This window comes from Lissotriton helveticus, chromosome 5_1 (assembly GCF_964261635.1).
Source record: "Lissotriton helveticus chromosome 5_1, aLisHel1.1, whole genome shotgun sequence".
Lineage (NCBI taxonomy): Eukaryota > Metazoa > Chordata > Amphibia > Caudata > Salamandridae > Lissotriton > Lissotriton helveticus.
The window spans coordinates 2,143,220,465-2,143,241,166 of NC_136065.1; the positions used below are offsets into that span (position 1 = coordinate 2,143,220,465).

Here is a 20,702-nt window from a genome sequence, read left to right on the forward strand (position 1 = left end):
GGCTGAGACAGCCACAGCGGTAGCAACTAAATCGGCTTCCGTAGCTCGAAAAAAGCGTACAGTGAAGTATATTGACGGTGAAACAGTGCTGGCGGTGAAAACGTCATTAAAAGGCGACTGCTCGGCGCTACCGATCAACTATCCACTCAATTATACATACATAATCGATGCAAACTCCGTCCCTTTTGCTCGAATCCCTGGAGTGGGGGATAGAGTGATTCCAAACATGGACAGGAGAAACTTGTTAATAGCAGACGCACATATGGGCGAGGGTCTCAGACACCTCAAACTAAAAGATTCTCTGGAAGAATATCAATCGAGGTACTGGTGGCCAGGCATGAGCCTGCATCATACCATTTTTGTAAAGAACTGCCCAAACTATAACAGAAATCGCAGTGGTGAGAGAAACGGTGTAATACCGTGTCGTTTCACTCCAGAAAAGATCAACAGTAAAAAGCAAAGCGTCCGATTAACATATACAGGCTAGTTCCCATTTATAATGTAGATCACCAGTACTCGGCTGACGTCTGGACTGTTATACAAAGATTTGCGAGTCTAAATGGCATATACGCTAGAAGCATGCTACGTTTGACCATTGTTTTCACTCCAGCCTGAGGGGAAACATGGCCAAATGAGCATAGCACAGCGGGACTCTTCTCACTTCCTTCCTGAGGGATACGGGATGGTGTAAAGAAAAAACCAAGGCATAAAGCTATCTATAACAGAAAGGATATTAGGTTCGGGAACTGGGTGGGTCAAACATCTAATAAGTGTCCAACGTAGTCTAAATAACTTGCCAAGAAATTCTCTGAAGGGATTCAGTCCGTACGAATTATTGTTTGGAACTAGGATGTTAGTCTTAGATCTCAACAGTCAGACTTCAGTGGTGAAGGAAAAAAGCTTTGATATCAAAGATCGTTTGGCTGTTTTGCAGGACTTAAACGAAACAAGAAAAGACCTGAGCAACATAAAGTTGAAACAGCAGCCAACTACCACTGAAGAACCACCACCTGTCCCAGCAAGACCTGTCTGGATTCCAAAAGTCGGGGATCTAGTCAGAGAAAAGATCGCGGTAAAGAAGGAATTTGGGCCTTCTTACAGAAAAGCAGTTCCTGTCTTGTCTGTCAACGGGACAAGATCAGTTGTACTACCGCCGCTTGCTGGTAAAAAGGAGAACCGAGTTGTATCCATCGACCTGGTAAAACCACAACATGTGGCCGATAACAAATAGTAGGCCAAGTGGACTCCCGAGAAGTAGTAGAACACCAAGATTTGCTACTAACACAGAGGTTCAATCTAAGAGGCTAATCACATTCGAAACGCCTACAGAACTACAACAAGGACTATGCAACAATGCAATGGAACTTAGACCTCTGAAAACCCAAATAAAAACATTTAGCAGAGACACACCAATCTATAATGAAGTAACAAACGACTATGCAAGAAACAGTAATCCTGAAGCAATTGGAATAATAGACAGAACTGCATCCGGCTACTTCATAAACTTCGATGATTCCTCTGAAGGCTTCACTGAATCAAAAACACAGCCATCAACAAAAACCTTTAAAGATAAAGTTAAAGTACTTTTGAAACAACTGAAAGAAACATATCTAATTTCTCCATGGATTGAATTTTGGGTGAGTTTTGGTGCATTTATCCTCATACTTTGGCTCATCATGGTACTAACTTTGGGACGCTTCATTGAGGGAAAATATGCTAAAATGGACACAGCAAGTCAGAAAATCAACTTGATCCTCAAACCACACACATCTTCACACGTCGAGAAAAGAGAACTTTCTTCAGTCAACTTCACAGCCAATCCTATACCGGGTGGGGTAGCATGGGACAAAACTGACTACTAAATTTATGGTCCGGTTGAAATCCTGAAATATCCACACCAAATTAAGATCTCATTGAGTGACTTTGTAAAACCAAGCTCATTTGCTGATGATTGGGACTTTGAAAGTATAAATAATATGATGTCTGACTTAGTAATGTCTGCTAAATTTACCAAACATGATTATTTGCAGGGTTCGACAAATTATGATAGTATGTACTGTTATAACCACTATGGTAACCATTTTCTACATAGATCAGCACAACCTAGAAATGTTTTAAATTATAATCAATGGGAACATTGTGCAACCCCTCCAAAAGGAAGCTCAAGAACCGTTTATGACAAATATTCATACTTTTCAGGTTTCAACTCAAGTAATGCTGAAACATTTTATTTCAAATTGTCAAATAAGACAGGAACAAAGACCATGATAACAAACACGAAATTGATATATTCAGACTCATTCTTTGAACAAATGAATACTTTTGATTTTGATTATTGGGACAAAAATGTTGAAGTAAAAAGTGTTTGGGGTACAAAAGAATGGCAAGTACAGGGTATAGAGTCCTTGTTTAGAGCCTGCACGATCCCAGAACAAATTATATTTTTAAATGACACTGTTCAACAAACTACCTGTCTTGGCTTAGCCAAAATCAAAGACTTAAATAAACCGTCTATTCCAAAACCAACAATGAACAGCAATAGCTCTACAGATGAAGAGATAGACGTAAATTATGTATTAAACCAAAACAGAACACATCCTGATTGGAAACAGTGGTTGATCTGGCCCACAGATACTAATAACTGTCAAAACAGATTCCTGAATAAAACACAGGGGTTCAGAATGACCAGGCCAGACCCTAGATATTCCCAAAGACAACACCCAGGGATAATAACCACATACAGTGTGGGCAAATTATGCCTTCAGTGGCTACAAACTTCCACACTGGCAGAAATTAAGCAACACCTAACTTTACTTACTGATGGTGCTGACTTGCGTGATTTCATTATGGGACCGCGCAAACAGCGTCAGAAACGTTTCATAGCAGCCTCTGTATATGCAGCATACAACGAGGCCTGGAAGGTGACTCAAATTGAGACAGCAGAAAGAATACGGGAAATTGACCGTATTAATTTGGAAAAATCACTTTCTGTAGTGGACAATGGGTTAATGACTCTGTCCTCCAGAATTTTTTCTCTGGACAGCATTGTGTCTTCAGCAATCGACATAATATCGCAAGACTTACTGTTGTTACAACACGGTCAGTCTCAATTGCGTTCTATTGTACAGCTTGGCTGGACGTTACAAAACCTGCGTTCAGGCTATGTGCCTTGGCGTTTAATCAACACAACGTCACTATTCAATATCTTTAACCTTACTGATAAACAAATCAGTATGGCCCAGAAGGGTGCTGATTATACAATCCTGAGCATTGAGAAACTCGAGAGATTACCAGTGACAATGTCAGAACGACCTGTCAGTGAATGGATAATACATGGGATAATTAATATTCCAATATCAACCTTCAGGTTTCAATACTGCCAAAAATATATACAGGCTGGCATGTACGAAAAATTGGGAAAGGGGTACATTAAAACAACATGGAACTTGCCCTATTCACATGCATGTGTCAGTAATAAAGGCCAGAAAGTGTTTCTTAGTGGCAATAATTGTGCTATGTCACTGAGCGGTACACTTCTGTGTAATGGAATTAGTTTGCATGGAGCCTGTGAAGGGAACTCAAATAACCTTTCATGTCACCAGCTAGGCGCACCTGCAACAGAGATAGAACCATTCTTTCAAAGACTCTATAATGGGAGTTACATTCTAATTGTAGATCGCAGATGCTGTAGTCTTATGCCCGGGACTCCATATCTCGTAACTACGACTGCGAAGGTCAAGTGCTGTGGACGCTTATTGTTCCCCAGCTCCCTTCCAGACAGGGAGGCAAGGGCATGGCCCAACTTGAAAATGACTTCTATTCGAATAGATACTTTAAGCAGAATGAAAACAGTGCTTCTTCAGACGCCGACCAGACTCACGTCATCAAAAGAAACGTATGATCTCCTAGTCGCAAGGACGACTGCAGAGATTCACTCCTTATTATCAACTAATTCCCCCATACATTTCGCAGAAATCCTGAATGAAATCTTAAATATTTCTGATACCAGTGGAGTCTCACAAGTATTTAAGACAGTATTTTCGATGGCATTAACACCATTCAAAGCCATACTGGGTATTTTTCCAGATTTCGTCCATTCGATTTTTGGCGGACTTCCCCTCATTTTGGGACTAATTGCAGGAATCCTATTCTTAGTCCTTATATTTCGTTATGGCAAACCATGTCACAGACAAAACACCTGCGACAAGGGAAGAAACAATCCTAGCCATTGGATACCGGGACCGGATATCAAAAATCCTGGGACTATCCCGGCTTAGAGACCTGAACATGACTTGGTTTCTTTCATTTCGACCAATGTGGCATCGATGTGTTTTACCTGTATTAAGGTGCTTGCTATGCAGAGAAGAATGCGTGTTAGACACCTGTCTGACTCTACAATCAGATGCGCCAATGGATGCAGAAACATTGTTGAGTCCAATAAAGGCTCATACTTTGTGCTGCCCTCAACGGCTACCAATCCTGATGACGGCATTCGTGGAAGCTTCACCACTACGATTAAGGGGTAGTGAAGTTCAAGATGAAAGCAGCATTGATCAGGTACGACCTTCTGTCAGCAATACTAATCAAAACGTCAATGGAGACAATCATGCGCACGAATGCATGGTTACATCTTTTCCCGAGTTAGTGGAACTCTCCCAGGAAGCTGTTGACAACTTTTTCAAGAGTCTAAATGATATGATGTCCTCACCAGAGCAGAAATAGAGACTTTTGAGCAAGCTCGCACACGGCGTTCCCTGAATTTGGCCTTCAACTAGAATAGCAAAATACTGTGAACAATTTTCCCTCCAGTTCACGGACAGCAATTTTTTTTCAGCAGCCCCAAAATATTTTTACGAATTTTTCGGGACACTTAATTCTGCTTAAAGTAAGAACTATTCTTAGAGAACTAAGATTTCTATTTTTAGATACTTTATAGACATTAGCTGCCCGCTGGTATGTTCATAATTATTTTATTCTGTGATGGAATGGTCTCGAAACTTTTTTCTGTATTAAGAGCCATTTCATGTGTAAATTCTCATATACAAATTAGTGATAATGTATAGGTATGCGTGATAACTTTAGCATTATTCTACAGCTTGAGTGCATATATTACATGTGACTGTTTTTTCCGTATATTTGATAATTTCAAAATGCATTTATGTATTTTGGGGTGGTAAGGTATACACGATACTCTACAGTATGTTTTACTATGCATAAATTTGTAAATATGTCCATAGTTAGCGTGGAGTGGGTGTGATGTATTCCTATAGGTTCTGTATCGATCCCCCTATTCCTGACCCTATTCTGGTTAACAAGTTAACTAGCAGCCATCCCATGAGGCAGAAAACCCCCATGATGCAGGAACCGTTATCTGATAAAGCCACACTACGGCACAGGAACGTGTTATCTGATTAGGTCATAACGCTTGCCATCTAATTAGACAAGCGATATTCCTCCAGCCCCTGATAAGGCATACGGAGTTCTCAAAACAAATCAAACCTATGACAGACCTGGGAAAAACCCTGCGGCCATTGTTTTGATTTCACCGAGAACTTCAGCAAAAGAATGTGCTAACGACGGTATGACATCCTTATTGACGTATTTATGTCCATCCTTACGTCAATCTCGGCACCTTAAAGGTATAAATATTACCGATATTGCCCTATGCAAACACACGCGGTGGTGACGAGATCGGAGCAGCCAGACTTGCCGAAGCCCAGAGCAGAGCAGACCCCGCTGGCGCAGCCCCGCCTTTCCTGACGCGCTGAGAACGAGACGCTCCCTTTCTCCTGCCGAGAAATCCAGCTCCGGCGCTTCCGGGTAGCCCTCGCAGGCAGCCTGGAATATCGAGACCAGAGACGAGAGATACCATCCCTCATTCATCCTAGATTCCAGGTACAGAACTGAATAACCCCTTGCAGAGAATTCTTTAGTCAGTCACTTGGCAAAACAAACTTAACTTAAACTGTAACTTTCTACTCCCACCCACGTATTAGGCTTAGGTCAGGTACACGGGTTAGGCGTAGTTAGAAACACCAGTTGAGTACGATTAGTCAAATGTAAATGTGTATGTATTCATTTTAAACCTTCATATGGCTTAGAAACCATATCAATGTTTTTACAGTATTATTTTATACTTCTGCTTTTATTGTATGCACTTTACTTAACCATAAGTATTGCAATAATATTGATCCATTTCTCTTGTATGAGAAAAGAGACTGATCAATAAATAACATCTTTTATTGAACACGCCCGTCTCTTCCTTTTCTCTACAATCTGGTGAGACTAAGAATGCACGTACTGACTGAGTAAAATAAGTCGTCTTTTGTTTTCACACGACTCTAGAGATACACTCTTGATTAGGGGAGAGCAAAGTTGTCATGTTCTATGGTTGTCAGAAACTAAATCCCTTCTTGTCTATCCAGGGAGGTTCAACTCCTCCTTGCCTATTCGAGAAAGTTTCTAGTGAACTCTGAGCTAGCTGGCAAACCCACAACTTTAAGTCTAATATCGACAATAGAAGACCTAGTTAACGTCTGGTCTAGGCCTATACTATTGAAGGTATTATTCCAATGCGCAGAGCCTATTGGGATAATAGGAACTACACTACAGGATTTAACCTTAGAGGAGAAGACCCAGAGACTGTGCTGGAAAAAAAAACAGAGGAGGGCGGGAGTAGCACACCCATATGCACCCGAAATCCCTCTGGGCATGTTGACAGCCTTGCCACACGGAGGGGACTGGTCCCCGCTCCTGGAATGGGAAGACCTGGGGCTTCACATGATAGGAGACCTTTATGCTGATGGTGAATTGTTACCCTTTCGGGCAGTCCAGGATCAATTTGGCATCCCTGACAGGAGCTTCCTCTTGCACATGGCTTTCACAACGGCGATACGGAAGCATTGGAAATCAAGGCGGTCAGAACCAAGGACCACGATGGCTTGCCAGTACGTGGTGATGGAGGCGGGCACGGTTAAGGCGGTTACTTGCCTGCATTCTAGGATGTTACACGAAGGTCTGGAACCACTAACAGTTCTCAAACACAAGTGGGAGACGAGTGTGGGGAAACCCATCCCGGACACGACGTGGGGTCATATCTTGAGGAGGACATGGAAGGGGTGCAGGAATGCTCGCTTTCAGCAAGTGCATTTTATTTATAGTGCACAGAGCTTACCTTACCCCAGGGAGGATCCGGAAATATTTCCAGGTACAGGATGCAGCATGCCCTAGATGTTTGCTGCCTGATGTGGAATTGGATCACATGTTATGGGACTGTCTGAAACTGGGGCTCTATTGGTCTGAAGTAGGGGCGCTGCTTAACGAGGTTACGGATAGGCAGGTGGTCTATGATATGGCGACTTGCCTGTTGCTATGGTTTCCTCACACGAAAAGTACCAAAATCACTAGTAAATTCATTGATCTGGGTCTCATCTTAGCTCAGAGGGAGATAACCTGGCATTGGAAATCAAAGGAGGGTCCATCTATTGGCAGATGGGCGAGGGAATTACATAAATGGGCCCGTAGCGAAGGAACGGTTAGACTTAGACAGGCAGCCCGTACCAATAATGAAAAGAGTCTGGAGATGACACGGGCTTGGAAAGAACTAGTACGGACGTTCAGTAACAGTCAGGCGAATGGAGAGGACTAGGGAGGACAGGTTTTGAATGGAGTTCCATGGGATGCACGGAAGGTTTCTTCCTTTTAGGAGTTGAAATAGATGGACCAGGCCCACACCAGCAGCGGTTAGGGGTGAGGGTATGGGTGGGGGGGGGATAGGGAGTCCTAATATTGATATAGGAGGAGACCGACCTTTGGAAACCGTGGGAGTTGACATTTGTGTTATGTGCTTGATCGAATGTTTCCCTACTTAGGGGTAGGTACACAGAGTTTAGTTTTCATGAGACGATTAATCAAAGGGGCATGACGGTTGGAGGTGGACCACCAAGTTATGATTGCAGTTACAGCTAGTATTTATTATTTGAGTTCTAGGATAGGTTATTTGTTGGGACGGGGAAATAAAGAAAAGCAGATGCTGGATTGTCTTGCCGAGCAGTTGTCATTGTTTCCTTTTGCTTTTTCATGTTTGAGCACTTTCTAGCTATCGCCGCCCGGCCTCCGGGATGTGGGCTAAATGGCTGTGTGATGCTTGCTTCACGATATCTGCAGGACATTTGTGAGTGACGAGACAGTCGGAACAAAAGATTGTATTTTTTTTTTGAATCTGCAATAAAAACACAGTTTAAAAAAAAAAAAATGATGCTCAACCATGAAACATGGAGGAGCAAGGGGGTAGAATTTCTATTGCCCGACGAGTTGGTTGTCCACCTGGAAGTCTTTTGTGTGGTCATGGTAGAACAATGCTCCTTTTGGGTCAAGACGATGATGACACTCCTCTGCATTAGCGGGACGTGGAGTAACAAATGGTGGGCAGTGTGACCGACTGACCGAGTTAGAATGGGGTCAAAACCTTAGGAAGAAGAGAGGCTTGGGTGCGAAGCACCACCTAATCTGGGAATATCATGAGATAGGGAGGCTTGGATGATAAAGCCTGCAGCTCATTCACTCTCCTGGCAGATGATATTGCCACTAGAAATGCTGTTTTGATGGTAAACAACCTGAGGGGAAAATTAAGTAGCAGCTTAAAGTGAGCACACATGAGGTAGGTGAGAACTTTATTCAGATCCCACTGAGGCATTACAAATCGCGTAGCATTAAACATATGTACAAGCACTTTCTAGAACATATTTACATTAGGGTACTTAAATAAAGATGGTTGGTCAGGCAGCTGCAGTAAAGCAGACAAAGAACAAAATTATCCCTTTAGAGTGCCCAGAGCCCTGCTGGACAAGGGTTAGAATAAAGAAAAGAATATCAGAAAGGGAGGCAGAAAGAGGGTCAATAGATTTTTCTTTACAATATTTTACAAACTTTTGCCAATGGCAGGCGTATACAGTTTTGGTAAAGGGACATCTGGCTGCCAAGATCACCTTAAAGACTTCAGGAGGAGGATCAAAAGCTATCAAACTGTCATCCGCGCAAGCACTCAGAGAGTTGACAGATTCAGGTGGAGGACCCTCCCCTGCTGCTGCAACAGAAGATCCTCCCGAAGGGTCAGCCTGATCAGAGGATCGATGCTCATTCGAAGTAGTTCAGGATACCAGACTCTCCTTGCCCACGCCGGAGCCACAAGAATGAGTTGGGCCCGGACGTTCTTGATCTTCTTGAGAACTCTGGGCAGAAGTGGTATGGGCGGAAATGCGTACAGGAGACCTAAGCTATGCTTGCGACGAAACAGTCACTGAGCGATAGCCGCGTTGGAAGCTCCAATGTACAATACTGCTGACATAGCGCATTCTCCTCTAAGGTGAACAGATCTAACCAAGGCTCTCCCCACTACTCAAAGAGAACCTGCCCCACCTCCAGCTGCAGACGATATTTTTGATCTGCTAGGCCTCAACAGCTGAGTTTGTCTGCCCTTGTGGTCGCAGAACCTGCCAGATGGTGAACCATCAGGGTAATGCCCTGCTGTTCCAGCCATGTCCAGAGGCGCAGGGCCTCTTGACAAATGGTCCACGATCCGACCACGCCCTGCTTGTTGCAGTACCACATGGTGGTGGTGTTGACACTTGCACTAACTTCCCCTTGACAGACGGAATAAACGCTTTCATGCCAATCACATTGGCCACAGCTTCAACAAGTTGATGTGGAGCCCTGATTCTGAAGACCAAAGACCTCTGATCTCCACCTCTCCAAGACGGTCGACCCATTCCAGGAGTGAAGGTCACCACTGTGAGATCTAGTTCCTGCCTCTGACCATACTGCGGTCTGTTAGCCTCCGCTGCATGTCCTTTGCAGTTCCCTCTGTGACCTAGACATTGTTGGAGACATTCCCCGATGCTGCACCCATTGGAACTTCAGGTCCCAATGCAGAGCCCGCATATGCCATCTGCCATGATTTACCAACAGGATGTAGGAGGCCATGAGGCCCTGCAGCCTCACAGTCATTCTCAACAAAATCCAGGATACAGGTTGAAACATCGGTATCATAACCTGAACATCCAGGACTTGCTGCTCAGGGGGATAAGCCCAAAACTGCACTTCGTCCAGAACAGCTCAAATGAAAGGGAGCGTATGAATGGAAGGTGTGACTTCGGCACATTTTTAAGTGATCCCCTGCGAATGCAGGAGGTTCACTGTAGTCTGAAGGTGGGAAATGACAGTAGAGGTGGGGACTCCCCCAACAGCCAATCAACGAGGTAGGGGAAGATTGGAATGCCCAACCTGTGCAGATGAGCTGCAACCACAGTCATGACCTTGGTGTACCGGCACTGGGCGCTCAAAAAGCTAAAGGGTAGCAAGGTGAGCTGAAAGTGCTTGAGGTCTACCTGGAACCGCAGGTAACATCTGTGGCCCACAAGGATGGGGATGTAAAAATATGCATCCTGCAAAGTCAACAATACCAGCCAGTCTCCTTGGTCTAGGGCAGATAAAACCGGAGTCTTTTTGAGGAAGAGATTGACGGTCTGAAGGTTTAGAATAGGACAAAGACGTTTGTCCTTTTTGGGCATCAGAAAGTAGCAGGAGCAACAACCACTGCCTACTTCTGAAATCGGAACTCTATCTATAGCCCCCTTGGCCAGGAGAGCTGTAACTTCCTCTCTGAGCAATATAAGAGGATCCTCGACCAGCTTTTCTTGTGATGGGAGTAAAGGAGGAGGAAAAGATAGAAAAAGCTGGGAGTAACCATCACTAATGATCTGCAAGACCCATTTGTATGATTTTATAGACTGCCTGTGGAGGAGATGTTGGATTCTGCCTCCAACTGGACATCCAAGGTCTTGCAGAACCAAACTAGGAAGGCATAGATGCTGCAGCTGCCACTGCCAGGGGTGGGTGGTGGATGACTTCTAGCTACCATTCCCATGAAGTCAGAATGCACCACGTTCGTGCCCTCACACAACTTGGGAAGTCTGTGCAGGACAGTGACCGTATTATGGCTGATGCAGTTGAAAGCCCCTTCCATTCCAATGAAAGGTGGCGAAAGGCAGTCTGGGGACTAGGTGTCACTGAGAGAACCAAAGAGCTGGCCATAGCCAGCGAGTCCTTGAAGTGCTCTAGCACCACGTCTGTCTTCTCTCAAAAGAGACGAGTGCCATCCAAAGGCACCCCAAGGAGGTTGGCCTGGACATATTTAGATTATTCTTCTCGATCGATTCTCTTCTTGTCTGTGTCTCTGGCAGGATTCCAAAGTGTCTGGAAATGGTTACTCACATTCCGATGAAAAATGATTTATATCACCTTCATCACGACCAATTACAGATTTAATTTAATTATACCAATGAGAGTGAATGGGGGGTTATCATCAAATGAAAGCCGGCATGTGTACGTGTGACTTATTCTCAAGCAAATTATTCCTATCAGGGTATATTTATACCTCACTCAGAGCAAGGATCAACATATGTATTAGATTGCACCCGTAGGATAGGATTTTTCTTATAAATTCAAGATACTATAATACGTATCTTGACTCCATCGAGATAGTCGCAACAATAGGGGCTAACTTAAATTCATGGGTGCCCAGTAGGCCGGATTGGACCGGTTTTCTTTGTAATCCAGATTGCTTCCAGAAGGTTATTCGGTTATCTTGCTCTCATCGCACATAAGTCCACCCGCACAGTCCCGTAGATCTTCCTCACGGGTGTTAGCACCACAGCCTTTAGTGACCATAATCCTTTATTCGGACCAAGACTATCAATTCAAAGATTTACCTCTAAGGCCGACTAAGGTCCTGGGACAGCCCTAGTGGTTCCAGTGTAAATGCCTGGAACACCAACTTTACTCGTGGAACACATGCTTTGGTTACAAACTGAAGATCTCCTTTGAGGCAGGCCGTACATGGCTCCTCTTATGCCCTCACTGCACATACTAGACCTTTGGGAGTGCTTTCATGTGTAGCAACCTTACTTCGATGAGAATACACACGCCCTATGAGCCCTAAGTTCTCATCGTGAGAACGAAACGCGTTGGCTGACCGTAACATCTCCAATTCGTGAGAACTAACTGATTGAAAATAAAGACTTACTTTAAAACTCAATATTGACTTTCTGAACTTCATTACCTGGCGCACGACCAACCCCTCTCCCCTGCTTAGGATCTGATCTAAAGAGGGATCACCTGACGGCTGGTTCCAGGGCTTGTTGCGCGAGGACCCCTGCCACAATTGAAACTAGCGTGAGGTGCAGAAACAAGAGTCCGCCGTCAAAGTATCTTGGTTAATTTGACCCGAATCCTTGTTAGGTTTGAAAAATCCTTTATCATTATACACTTGTTCGAAGCTATATTAGGTTAGCAGTGTGCGGCTAAATTAGGCATCATTCATATGGATTTTATGCAACCCACTGAGTTATATCTTCAATGTGTAAGCTTCAGTTAGCGAGTGTGACTCCATTTTGCATTTCGTAATTCCTATACTGCTGTGTCTGAACTAGGCTTCATTATTCGTATTGTTTGCCTCAGCAGAACACTGCATTCAGTATTATGTTCCTTTTTGTTCAAGGTTGGATACTGACTCACTAATGAATATGCCATTCTGCCCTCGCATACCTATTATCCCTGTGGGTATTTCTGCCCCCACATTAGTAAGCACTGAGCCCCAGCACGCCAACCTTGAGAGATTAACAACATGTACCCATCTAGCAGGTGGTGGCTCATCTTTTCATGCCTCCTTTGTTCCTGTTCGGCCTGGTAACTTTCCACTTTGGGCGTGGTTCTAGGAGGAATGATTATGCGTTGCAGACTGTTGGGGCTCAGTCCCTCGGCAGACATCTTAGGGTGCAGGCCAGATAGGACTCCTCTGCAGACTATTACTAATAAAATGTTTGCTTATATTCTCTACTGTCTGACCGACTCTTCATTACTCGGGAAGGCATAGCAGGTGATTGTAAATAGGCCTGGTGACCCCTAACGGCCACTTCCTTCATCCTCCTCACCTCTGAGGAAATTAAGTGGCGATTGGAGGCAGGAGTCCAGATATTTGCTAGTGAGGGAGGTTGCAGATTGAAATGGGCTAAAACTGCAGTCAATACCCTACTTAATAAACTGATTCAAGGAATTCAATGTGTTTTCCACAAGTGTCTCATGTGGCATACCTGAGAGTGAGACTATTTTGAAGCACTTTAACTGTATACCTCAATAGATGGTATGCTCTTAAATTATACTCTTGCCAGAGAAGATAATACCCGGTTGTTCTAAAAAAAAATCAATGTCAAAGGCAAATAGAGGACTTAAGCCCTGGTCAGGTCTACTAGTGACCCTCATGAGAATTGGATAAAGAGCTAGTTATAATCTGGACCTAAAAAATAGGAAGAGGGAGTTGAGGGAAGCAGGATGGGATGATATTTTGAGGATCGGAGAACTGAAGCCCATCAGTCAGTTTTGGTCCACAGCAAATTCAGACTTACTTCGTACAACTGAAGGCCATAGCCTGGATCTTACTATTATGCCTAAAGATTGTATTAACCATTTTATTGGTATTTATGTCCCATCCCTCACTATCTCGGTCACACCAGCATTTTGTGCCATGCCAGAGTTAATCAAATGAGGATTCATTTTCAACGTGGCTGAGATTAGACATGCCATAAATAACAGCCCCTCTAAAGGTGCCAGGCCCTGAAAGGATCCTTATGGACCTTTTTACGTGCAATGTGGCTCTCTAGGGCCCCTGGTTACATGGGTCATAAATACTGAGAGTTCTAGCTCAATATCTAGCTCATGGCACACCGCAATTATCTCAATTATTATCCCTGTTTTTAATAAAGGCAAAGGGTGGAATACCCTTTACTACCAATCTCTCATCGATTCTGCAGGCAAAGTCGCAGGACTGGTATTCTTGGAACTCCTCATTGGTTGTGCGGAGGAGAAGGGAATCCTCTGATAGCCAATATGGTTTTAGAACAGGATTAGGATCTACCAAGCAGGGTCTTAATCTTCACCTCTTGGTGGAGAGATACACAGTTATAAAATTGAGTTCCCTCCACCTGGCCTGTTTGGGTCTCAGCTCTGCCTTCAATCGTGTTAATCGGGTGGAGCTGTGGTCGGTGTTGGGCAAAATGGGTGTAGATAATGGGATTCTCTTTTTTTTTGCAGCATTTGCACATCGACCAGAATTCCAGGGTCCGTTTTAATAATAAAGGGGAGTGTACCGATTTGTTTAATTTAGCCACTGGCGTTAGGCAGGGTAGTGTGCTAGCACCAATTTTTGTTATTTTTTTTATATATAGGACGAAGAATCAAGCTGTGTTAGTTTTAACCTTAACATATCTCATTAATTCCAAGAGCATTCCTATACTTCTCTAGGAGTACAACACTGTGTTGATGGTCAAAAAAACAAATGCACTTTATGCACTCTTAACTGCACCCCTCATGTTCATGACTCTGCTAAACTGCTAGGTATCACCCTGGACAAATACCTAAATATGCAAGCTCACATAAGTGCAACTATTTGGGGAGCCAATCTTCAGCTCAACACCCTTAAAAAAAATCAAGCCTTTCCTTCCGCCCGAAGACATCTGGCCTGCAGTACAATCCCTGGTTATCTCTCGACTGGAATATGGTTTGGTGACCCTTTCTGGGCTTCCTAAAGCTAGTTTGGCGCTGCTCAGAGCCACTCTAAACACATCGGCCAGGCTCATCGCAGGCTCCAGAAAGCATGACCACATCATACCTGACCTAATTCAACTAAACTGGCTGTCCATCGAAGCTAGGATATGTTTCAAGATAGCTTTCTTGATGCATAAAGCTATTCATTGCAAGACCCCTGTGTACTTTGTTAAAAAGCTTGAACCAACTGGTTTGAGTCGGAACTTAAAAAGTTGGACCACCCTACTTATGAAACCTCCAAATTCAAAAAGAAAAGAACTTACAATTGTGCATTCACTGGTCTTGCTCCAAGAATTTGGAACGCTCTTCCTCCAGAGATCAGATCCAATCCATCCAGTGCATCTTTCAAGAAACATGTCAAATGGCTAATCTTGAGTGAACATCAACAGCACTAACCTGGCTTGCCTTCCCTAGACTCCTTTCTATCTGGATTTGATACTTCATGTATACCGTTTGTTTGAATTTTATGCTTCCTGTTCACTTATCTCGTTCTTTAGGCCTTCTGAAACTGTACAGGTCCCTCCAGTCTGGATGACTCTCCTGCCCATTGACTGCGATTGTTCCCCCTTTGTTTTGACTGTGTGCTTATTTAACTACCTCACTTTTTCCATTGTGTTGTGTTATTCTTGCTTTCACCACTTTGTACAGCGCTCTGATGACGGTATGGGTCATTGTAAAATCCGAATAAAGAAGACAAAATCCAGATAAGATGGGAATCAGGTTTAATCCAACAGGCACAGTACTGTCCTAGCCAGAGGCAGGAACTGCAATGACAAGATTCCAGTTCTGAGTGGAATCTATGTCAACAACATGGCAGGTGCCTGAATTAAACATATACAAGTAGTTTAAAGGGGAAGGGACAAAGAAAAACACAAGGAAGAAAACATACGATGTAACACATTTCCCCCCTTAGATAAAATTAAGAACCACCATTTACACATTTGGCTACTCTCCTAACATTCCATACTTTGCAATCTTGAGTGACAATGCTGTTGCGATTGGTTTTAACTTTAAAGGGTCTTCCAAATTTTGTTTTTCCTTTAGGTGCAATGCCTGGTCTACGTATTCGGACTCAATCTCTAACAACAAACTGAGGTTGTTTCAATTTCATCCGAACATCATAATAGTGCTTACATCGCTCTTGTTTTTCTTTCACTCTAAGGGTCACATCCTCACTGTTCACCACATAATTACCGTCATTTGTAACATTCTTTTTCTTAACCCACCATGGGCACAACTTGGAGACGGGCTCCCTTTCTTTTAACAATTTGAAAAGATAAACTTCTGTAGCATAATGAGGTGTTCTAAGGTACAGCAATAATTTCTCTCTCAATTTATCTTTCCACTCAGACCCGAAATTGCGTGCCCACAGAATATCTTGTTTCAAAGCTATTATACCTCTCTCCTTGCCATTACCCTGAGGCTTGTACAAGGCTGTGGTGAATATTGAAAAACTTAAGGAAATCGTCCATTTCGCGAGATTTCATCTGTACTACATTGTCTGTAATAAGAACCTCTGGACAACCTTCGCAGGCAAAAACTTCCTTGAAAAATGCACTCACATTGCTAAAGTTGGCATGTGGTACTAGCTTGATCTCAGGCCATTTAGAAGGAATAAAAGATGGTTTAACCAAAAGCCTGGACAACACGATAAAGCTTGATGAGTTAAGAGCTATATTTATTGTCTTTTGTTGACATTCACAAGGGAGAATCGACAGGTTGCCATTTTTGTTGCTAAATTAAAGGTATGCAATAAACATTATGTCTCCCTTTATTTAGTTTAAGGATGTTAAAGTGTTCCTGTTTTTTGCTACTGGCGTTATCACTGAATCTGATTAGTTTACTTTTGTTTGAGAGAACACTAATGATAGGCTTGCATGTATAAAAAATAAGAAATGATATTGTAAAAACTATTGCCTATAAATTGTTGATTCAGGATATCTGTGTGTATAAGATATAAAAATGCAATGCAGAAACTAGGGATATGTGTGAAATGTTGGAGATTATATTCTAATGCACCATGATAACAGCTGTATAAACAATGACTGTCACTGTATTACAATGGAGAATAATTATGTGTTTTTATTCATTTAGAAAGTGTCCTGAAGAAGGTGTTTTTAACTTCGAAAAAAACGAAACGCTGCGTCGACATACTGCTTCTTTTTTAGCTTATTCTACAGTACTGTGATACTGGTGTTAAATGTTTTTTGTGATTTTATATTGTTTACACAAAACGTGCATTGAAAATACTGTACTAAATAAATATGTATGAAATTCTTTGGCAATAACTTGTGACACTCTTGTTGATGGTGCCTAATGAAAATTTTGTTTTCTAAATGCACATTAATGTTTGAATGTATGGATATAATTACTAGTGTAAATTGAGTTCCCTGAAAATTCAATTTTATGTCCATTGGAGCAGAAATGGAGAATCCTTACAGTGATGATGAGATCTATGAGACGCGGTGGGTGCTTCGTGGTCATTGCACAGAGGGTTTTGGAGTGCTGGAATCAGAGGTATGTTATATAGCAAAAACAGTGGATCCTGTGGAATGATATACTATGAGGTTATGATACATATGCACAATTGTAATATAGAAGGTTAGATAATGGCAGAGTGCGAAAGAACCACTAACACACTGATTCCAGTGTAATATATTTTATGGATTTTTCAAACAAAGTTAGGGGTAAACATTATACATCAAAACAACATTTGTGCATAGTGTCCCAAGGGATAAAGGGAACCTAAACCTAAGTGACAATGTGAATATTATATACAAGGTTTCCACAGTTTGTACAAGTCGACCATCATCAAAATAATTCCATTTGAACAGCAGCTATATACAATGATATGTGCTGGGAAAATGGTTCGCGTGTTCTGTTTGTCGGCGGCGTTTCAACCCTCAAAACAATGTGGGGTCTCTTCAGGACTATTGATGAAGGGACATCTAAATGGGAATGAAATTAAAAGAGCATAAGGCCCACATACCGGCCCTAATGTGAAACAAGCATTGAAAATGCAATAGGTCTCGCAGCATTAGAGTTAGTGCTTTTAGAATTGTTTATGGGTTTTTTTTGTAAATCTTTAGCATTTTTGTTTCCTGTAGCCAATGCTAAAGAATTTCAAAAAAAAAAAGCCATAAACATTTTTAAAAGCTCTGAAATGCAGTCTGAAATGCTGGATATATATTCAGTACAGATACACTATATTGTTAATGAAGACATAGGATATAATATGTTGTACTGTATACACACAATTAGATGGGAACGTGCTGTGTGTGTCAGCGATTGAAAGAGACTGCACTCAGAGTTGCTGTGCGCATCAGTAAACACCATACACATATACAATAGCACCACACCCAAACAGAGCCTCTCTCAGTCTGGTAGTGTCCCCAGGGCCAGAAGGGTCTTCAACCCATGCTGTCTCCCCTGGACATCATGCTTGGGGACTTTAGGGCTCTGATGCTAAAAAAATAAATATATAAATATTAAAGGATTTATGAAGTCACGTCACGTGCGGGCGCCCAGACTAGCAGTGTGTTTCAATAAAAGAGCCTGCGGCATGCTGAATTGGTTTCTATAGGTGGTCTTCATAATAATAGCTGACTGGCGTCCTCCCCCCATCCCCGCCTAAACCCAGAAGCCCCTCTTCATCCGCTAAGGAAGTGGTGACAAATGGCTGGGCGTCAGTGCGTGATAATGCGGCCCCAGCGGGAGCTGCCAGGGGTAGCGGCACGGCCCAGCCCTTGACCAGTGACCAGAACAAATACAGCACTTAATGGGCCGCAGTGAGGTGAGCGTGGCCGGGCTTCACCTTGGGAGCTCCTCTGGGGACGTGGGAGGGAAGAAAGGAGCGCACGCGGAGAAAGGCAGACAGTTGTCTACGAGAAGAAAATCGGGGAGAATGGGGAATGAAAGAGGCCGTAGGAAAACAGGGGGTGACGCGGGAGAGTCTGGTAAAACCTGAGCCGAGCACCAAGAAGGGAGAATATACAAAGTGTACAGGAATAAAACTAAAAGAGAGAGAAGAGACGATGAATCGCAGAAAAAATGCAAGGGTAAGAGCAGGTGAGATGGCGGAGCAGGACCCTGAAGCGGAGTTCGGAGATAAGGAATAGTAGAGAAATGGACAGAGCGAAAGTGCGCGCAGAACGGGGTTGAAGTAACGAGGAAAGTACTAGGAAAATGTGTATGCAAAGAGGTGTGGGCGGAATTGAGAAGAAAAAGTAAAGCGATTGGATTGAGGCAGTAAGCAGAAACAAAGAGAGAATGACTGATGAATTAAGTGAGAGAAATGTGTGGAGAACAGATGAGCACGAAGAGAAGTGGGGGCGAGAGGGTAGAAAGAAAAGAGAAAGATGTGAGAGTAGGCGGGAGAAACGAGGAGCTAAGGAAACAGAGGTAAAGGGAGGCAAACGTGTGGGGAGACGAGGAAAGCAGACGTGGCAAATGTAGAAAGGAACAGGAGATGGGCATAGAAGGAGGTTCAGAGAGGGAATAGAAAGGAAGGGATAGAAGTAAGGGGCAAAGAGTGACAAGTGAGCAAGAAGAACAAGACGGAGGGAAGAGAGGGGAGGGGGGAGGAGAAATGCGACACGGCGGGAAGGGGCAGGCAGGATGACTCAGGGGAGGGGGCGGAGCAGGGCAGAGCGGCATGTGGGTGTGAAGAACCGGGCCTTTGAAGTGAAGCTAAGCTTCACTTCAAAGGTGTCGGAGGAATGCGGGCGGCTGTGCACGCGCTTTTAAGCTCAATGCACATGCGCATTGAGCTTAAAAGTCACGGGCACTGCAAGGAATCGCCACGATTCCTTGCAAGTTAGATAAAGTCTGGATGAGCCCCTATAGTCTCGCTTGCTCGATGCGCATGCGCATCGACAGGCGAGACCTAAAAAGGAATCAGAGGTATGAGCAGGCTGCTGCTGCTGGGTCCAGGAGAAGCTGTCTAGCAGATACAGTACATGGGCCATGCTCCTCTTGGTACAGAGAAGGCGATGCTGCTGGAGGTTGAGCGATGTTCTTGTATAGAAACAGGGCCGTCCCTTGGGGTAGAGGTGGGGCTCAGGGTTTACTACTGTGGAAGGAGCTGCCTGGAGCACCTCTGGCTGGGTCTGGGTACAGGAGGAGCGGTCTAGCAGATACAGTACATGGGCCATGCTCCTCTTGGTACAGAGAAGGCGATGCTGCTGGAGGTTGAGCGATGTTCTTGTATAGAAACAGGGCCGTCCCTTGGGGTAGAGGTGGGGCTGAGGGTTTACTACTGTGGAAGGAGCTGCCTGGAGCACCTCTGGCTGGGTTGGGGTATGGCAGGTGTGAGGAGAGGCTGCTCTTTGGTGGCAGCCTCCAGGGGGACAGAGCAGCTCTGCCAGAGTGGAGATCATCTAGCCTCTGCATCCTATAACTATTTATAGGGGGAGGAGAGAGCAAGCCCTGCCAGGCCAGGGCTGAGTTCACCCAGTCCTGGCTCTCTCGCCTCTCCATCCTGCAGCTGCCTCTAGAGGGAGGGAGGGGGCATGTAGGAAGCTCTCCCAGGGCTGAGGTCACCCAGCCTCCCGCTGCTGGCAGCTCTGCAGCCCCGGGCACCTGCGGAACTACACTTCCCAGAATGCACCGGGGCAGCTCAAACACGTGCACCAGAAGCACGCTTCACCGTGCTCGGCCCCCTGAACACAGAGGAGGTGCGAGGGGGGCTGCAGCCAGGAGTGGGGGCCGCAGACCCGGGAGGGGGGGGGTCCTCCCCCGCTGAGGAGTTTGAAAATAAACCGCCGCGCGAGTGACCCGCCTCCCTCCCCTGGAGGGTGACGGGGGCTCAGGCGCGAGTGACCGGCCCGGCAGCAGCCTTGGTCGGCCCCCCGGCCCCCACACACCCCGGCAGCCCCCGCGTCAGCCCCGCCGCCGCCCTCGTACCTCACGCAGACGCCTGCGGCCGCCATGTTCCCGGCTCACGGCCTGATGACGGGCTGCACGGACCAATCAGCGCTTAGGCGCGAGCCGGGAGCCACGCGACGAGGAAGCGCTGTAAGCCGGCGTCACGTGACTTACGCTTT

General features: G+C 44.5%; 1 protein-coding gene across 2 annotated transcripts in view; it reads right to left on the reverse strand.

The window, feature by feature from the left end:
* NUP188 (nucleoporin 188) overlaps nt 1–20,666 on the reverse strand; it is a 761,473-nt gene extending 740,807 nt beyond the window's left edge. Inside the window, exon 1 of one of the 2 annotated variants that reach the window (XM_078646272.1) lies at nt 20,563–20,666. In XM_078646272.1, the coding sequence (XP_078502398.1) occupies nt 20,563–20,588 (26 nt within the window). In that variant the 5' untranslated portion in view covers nt 20,589–20,666. The remainder of the gene's footprint in view (nt 1–20,562) is intronic. The other variant, XM_078646271.1, reaches the window with a different exon arrangement.
* Between the last annotated feature and the right edge of the window lie 36 nt (nt 20,667–20,702).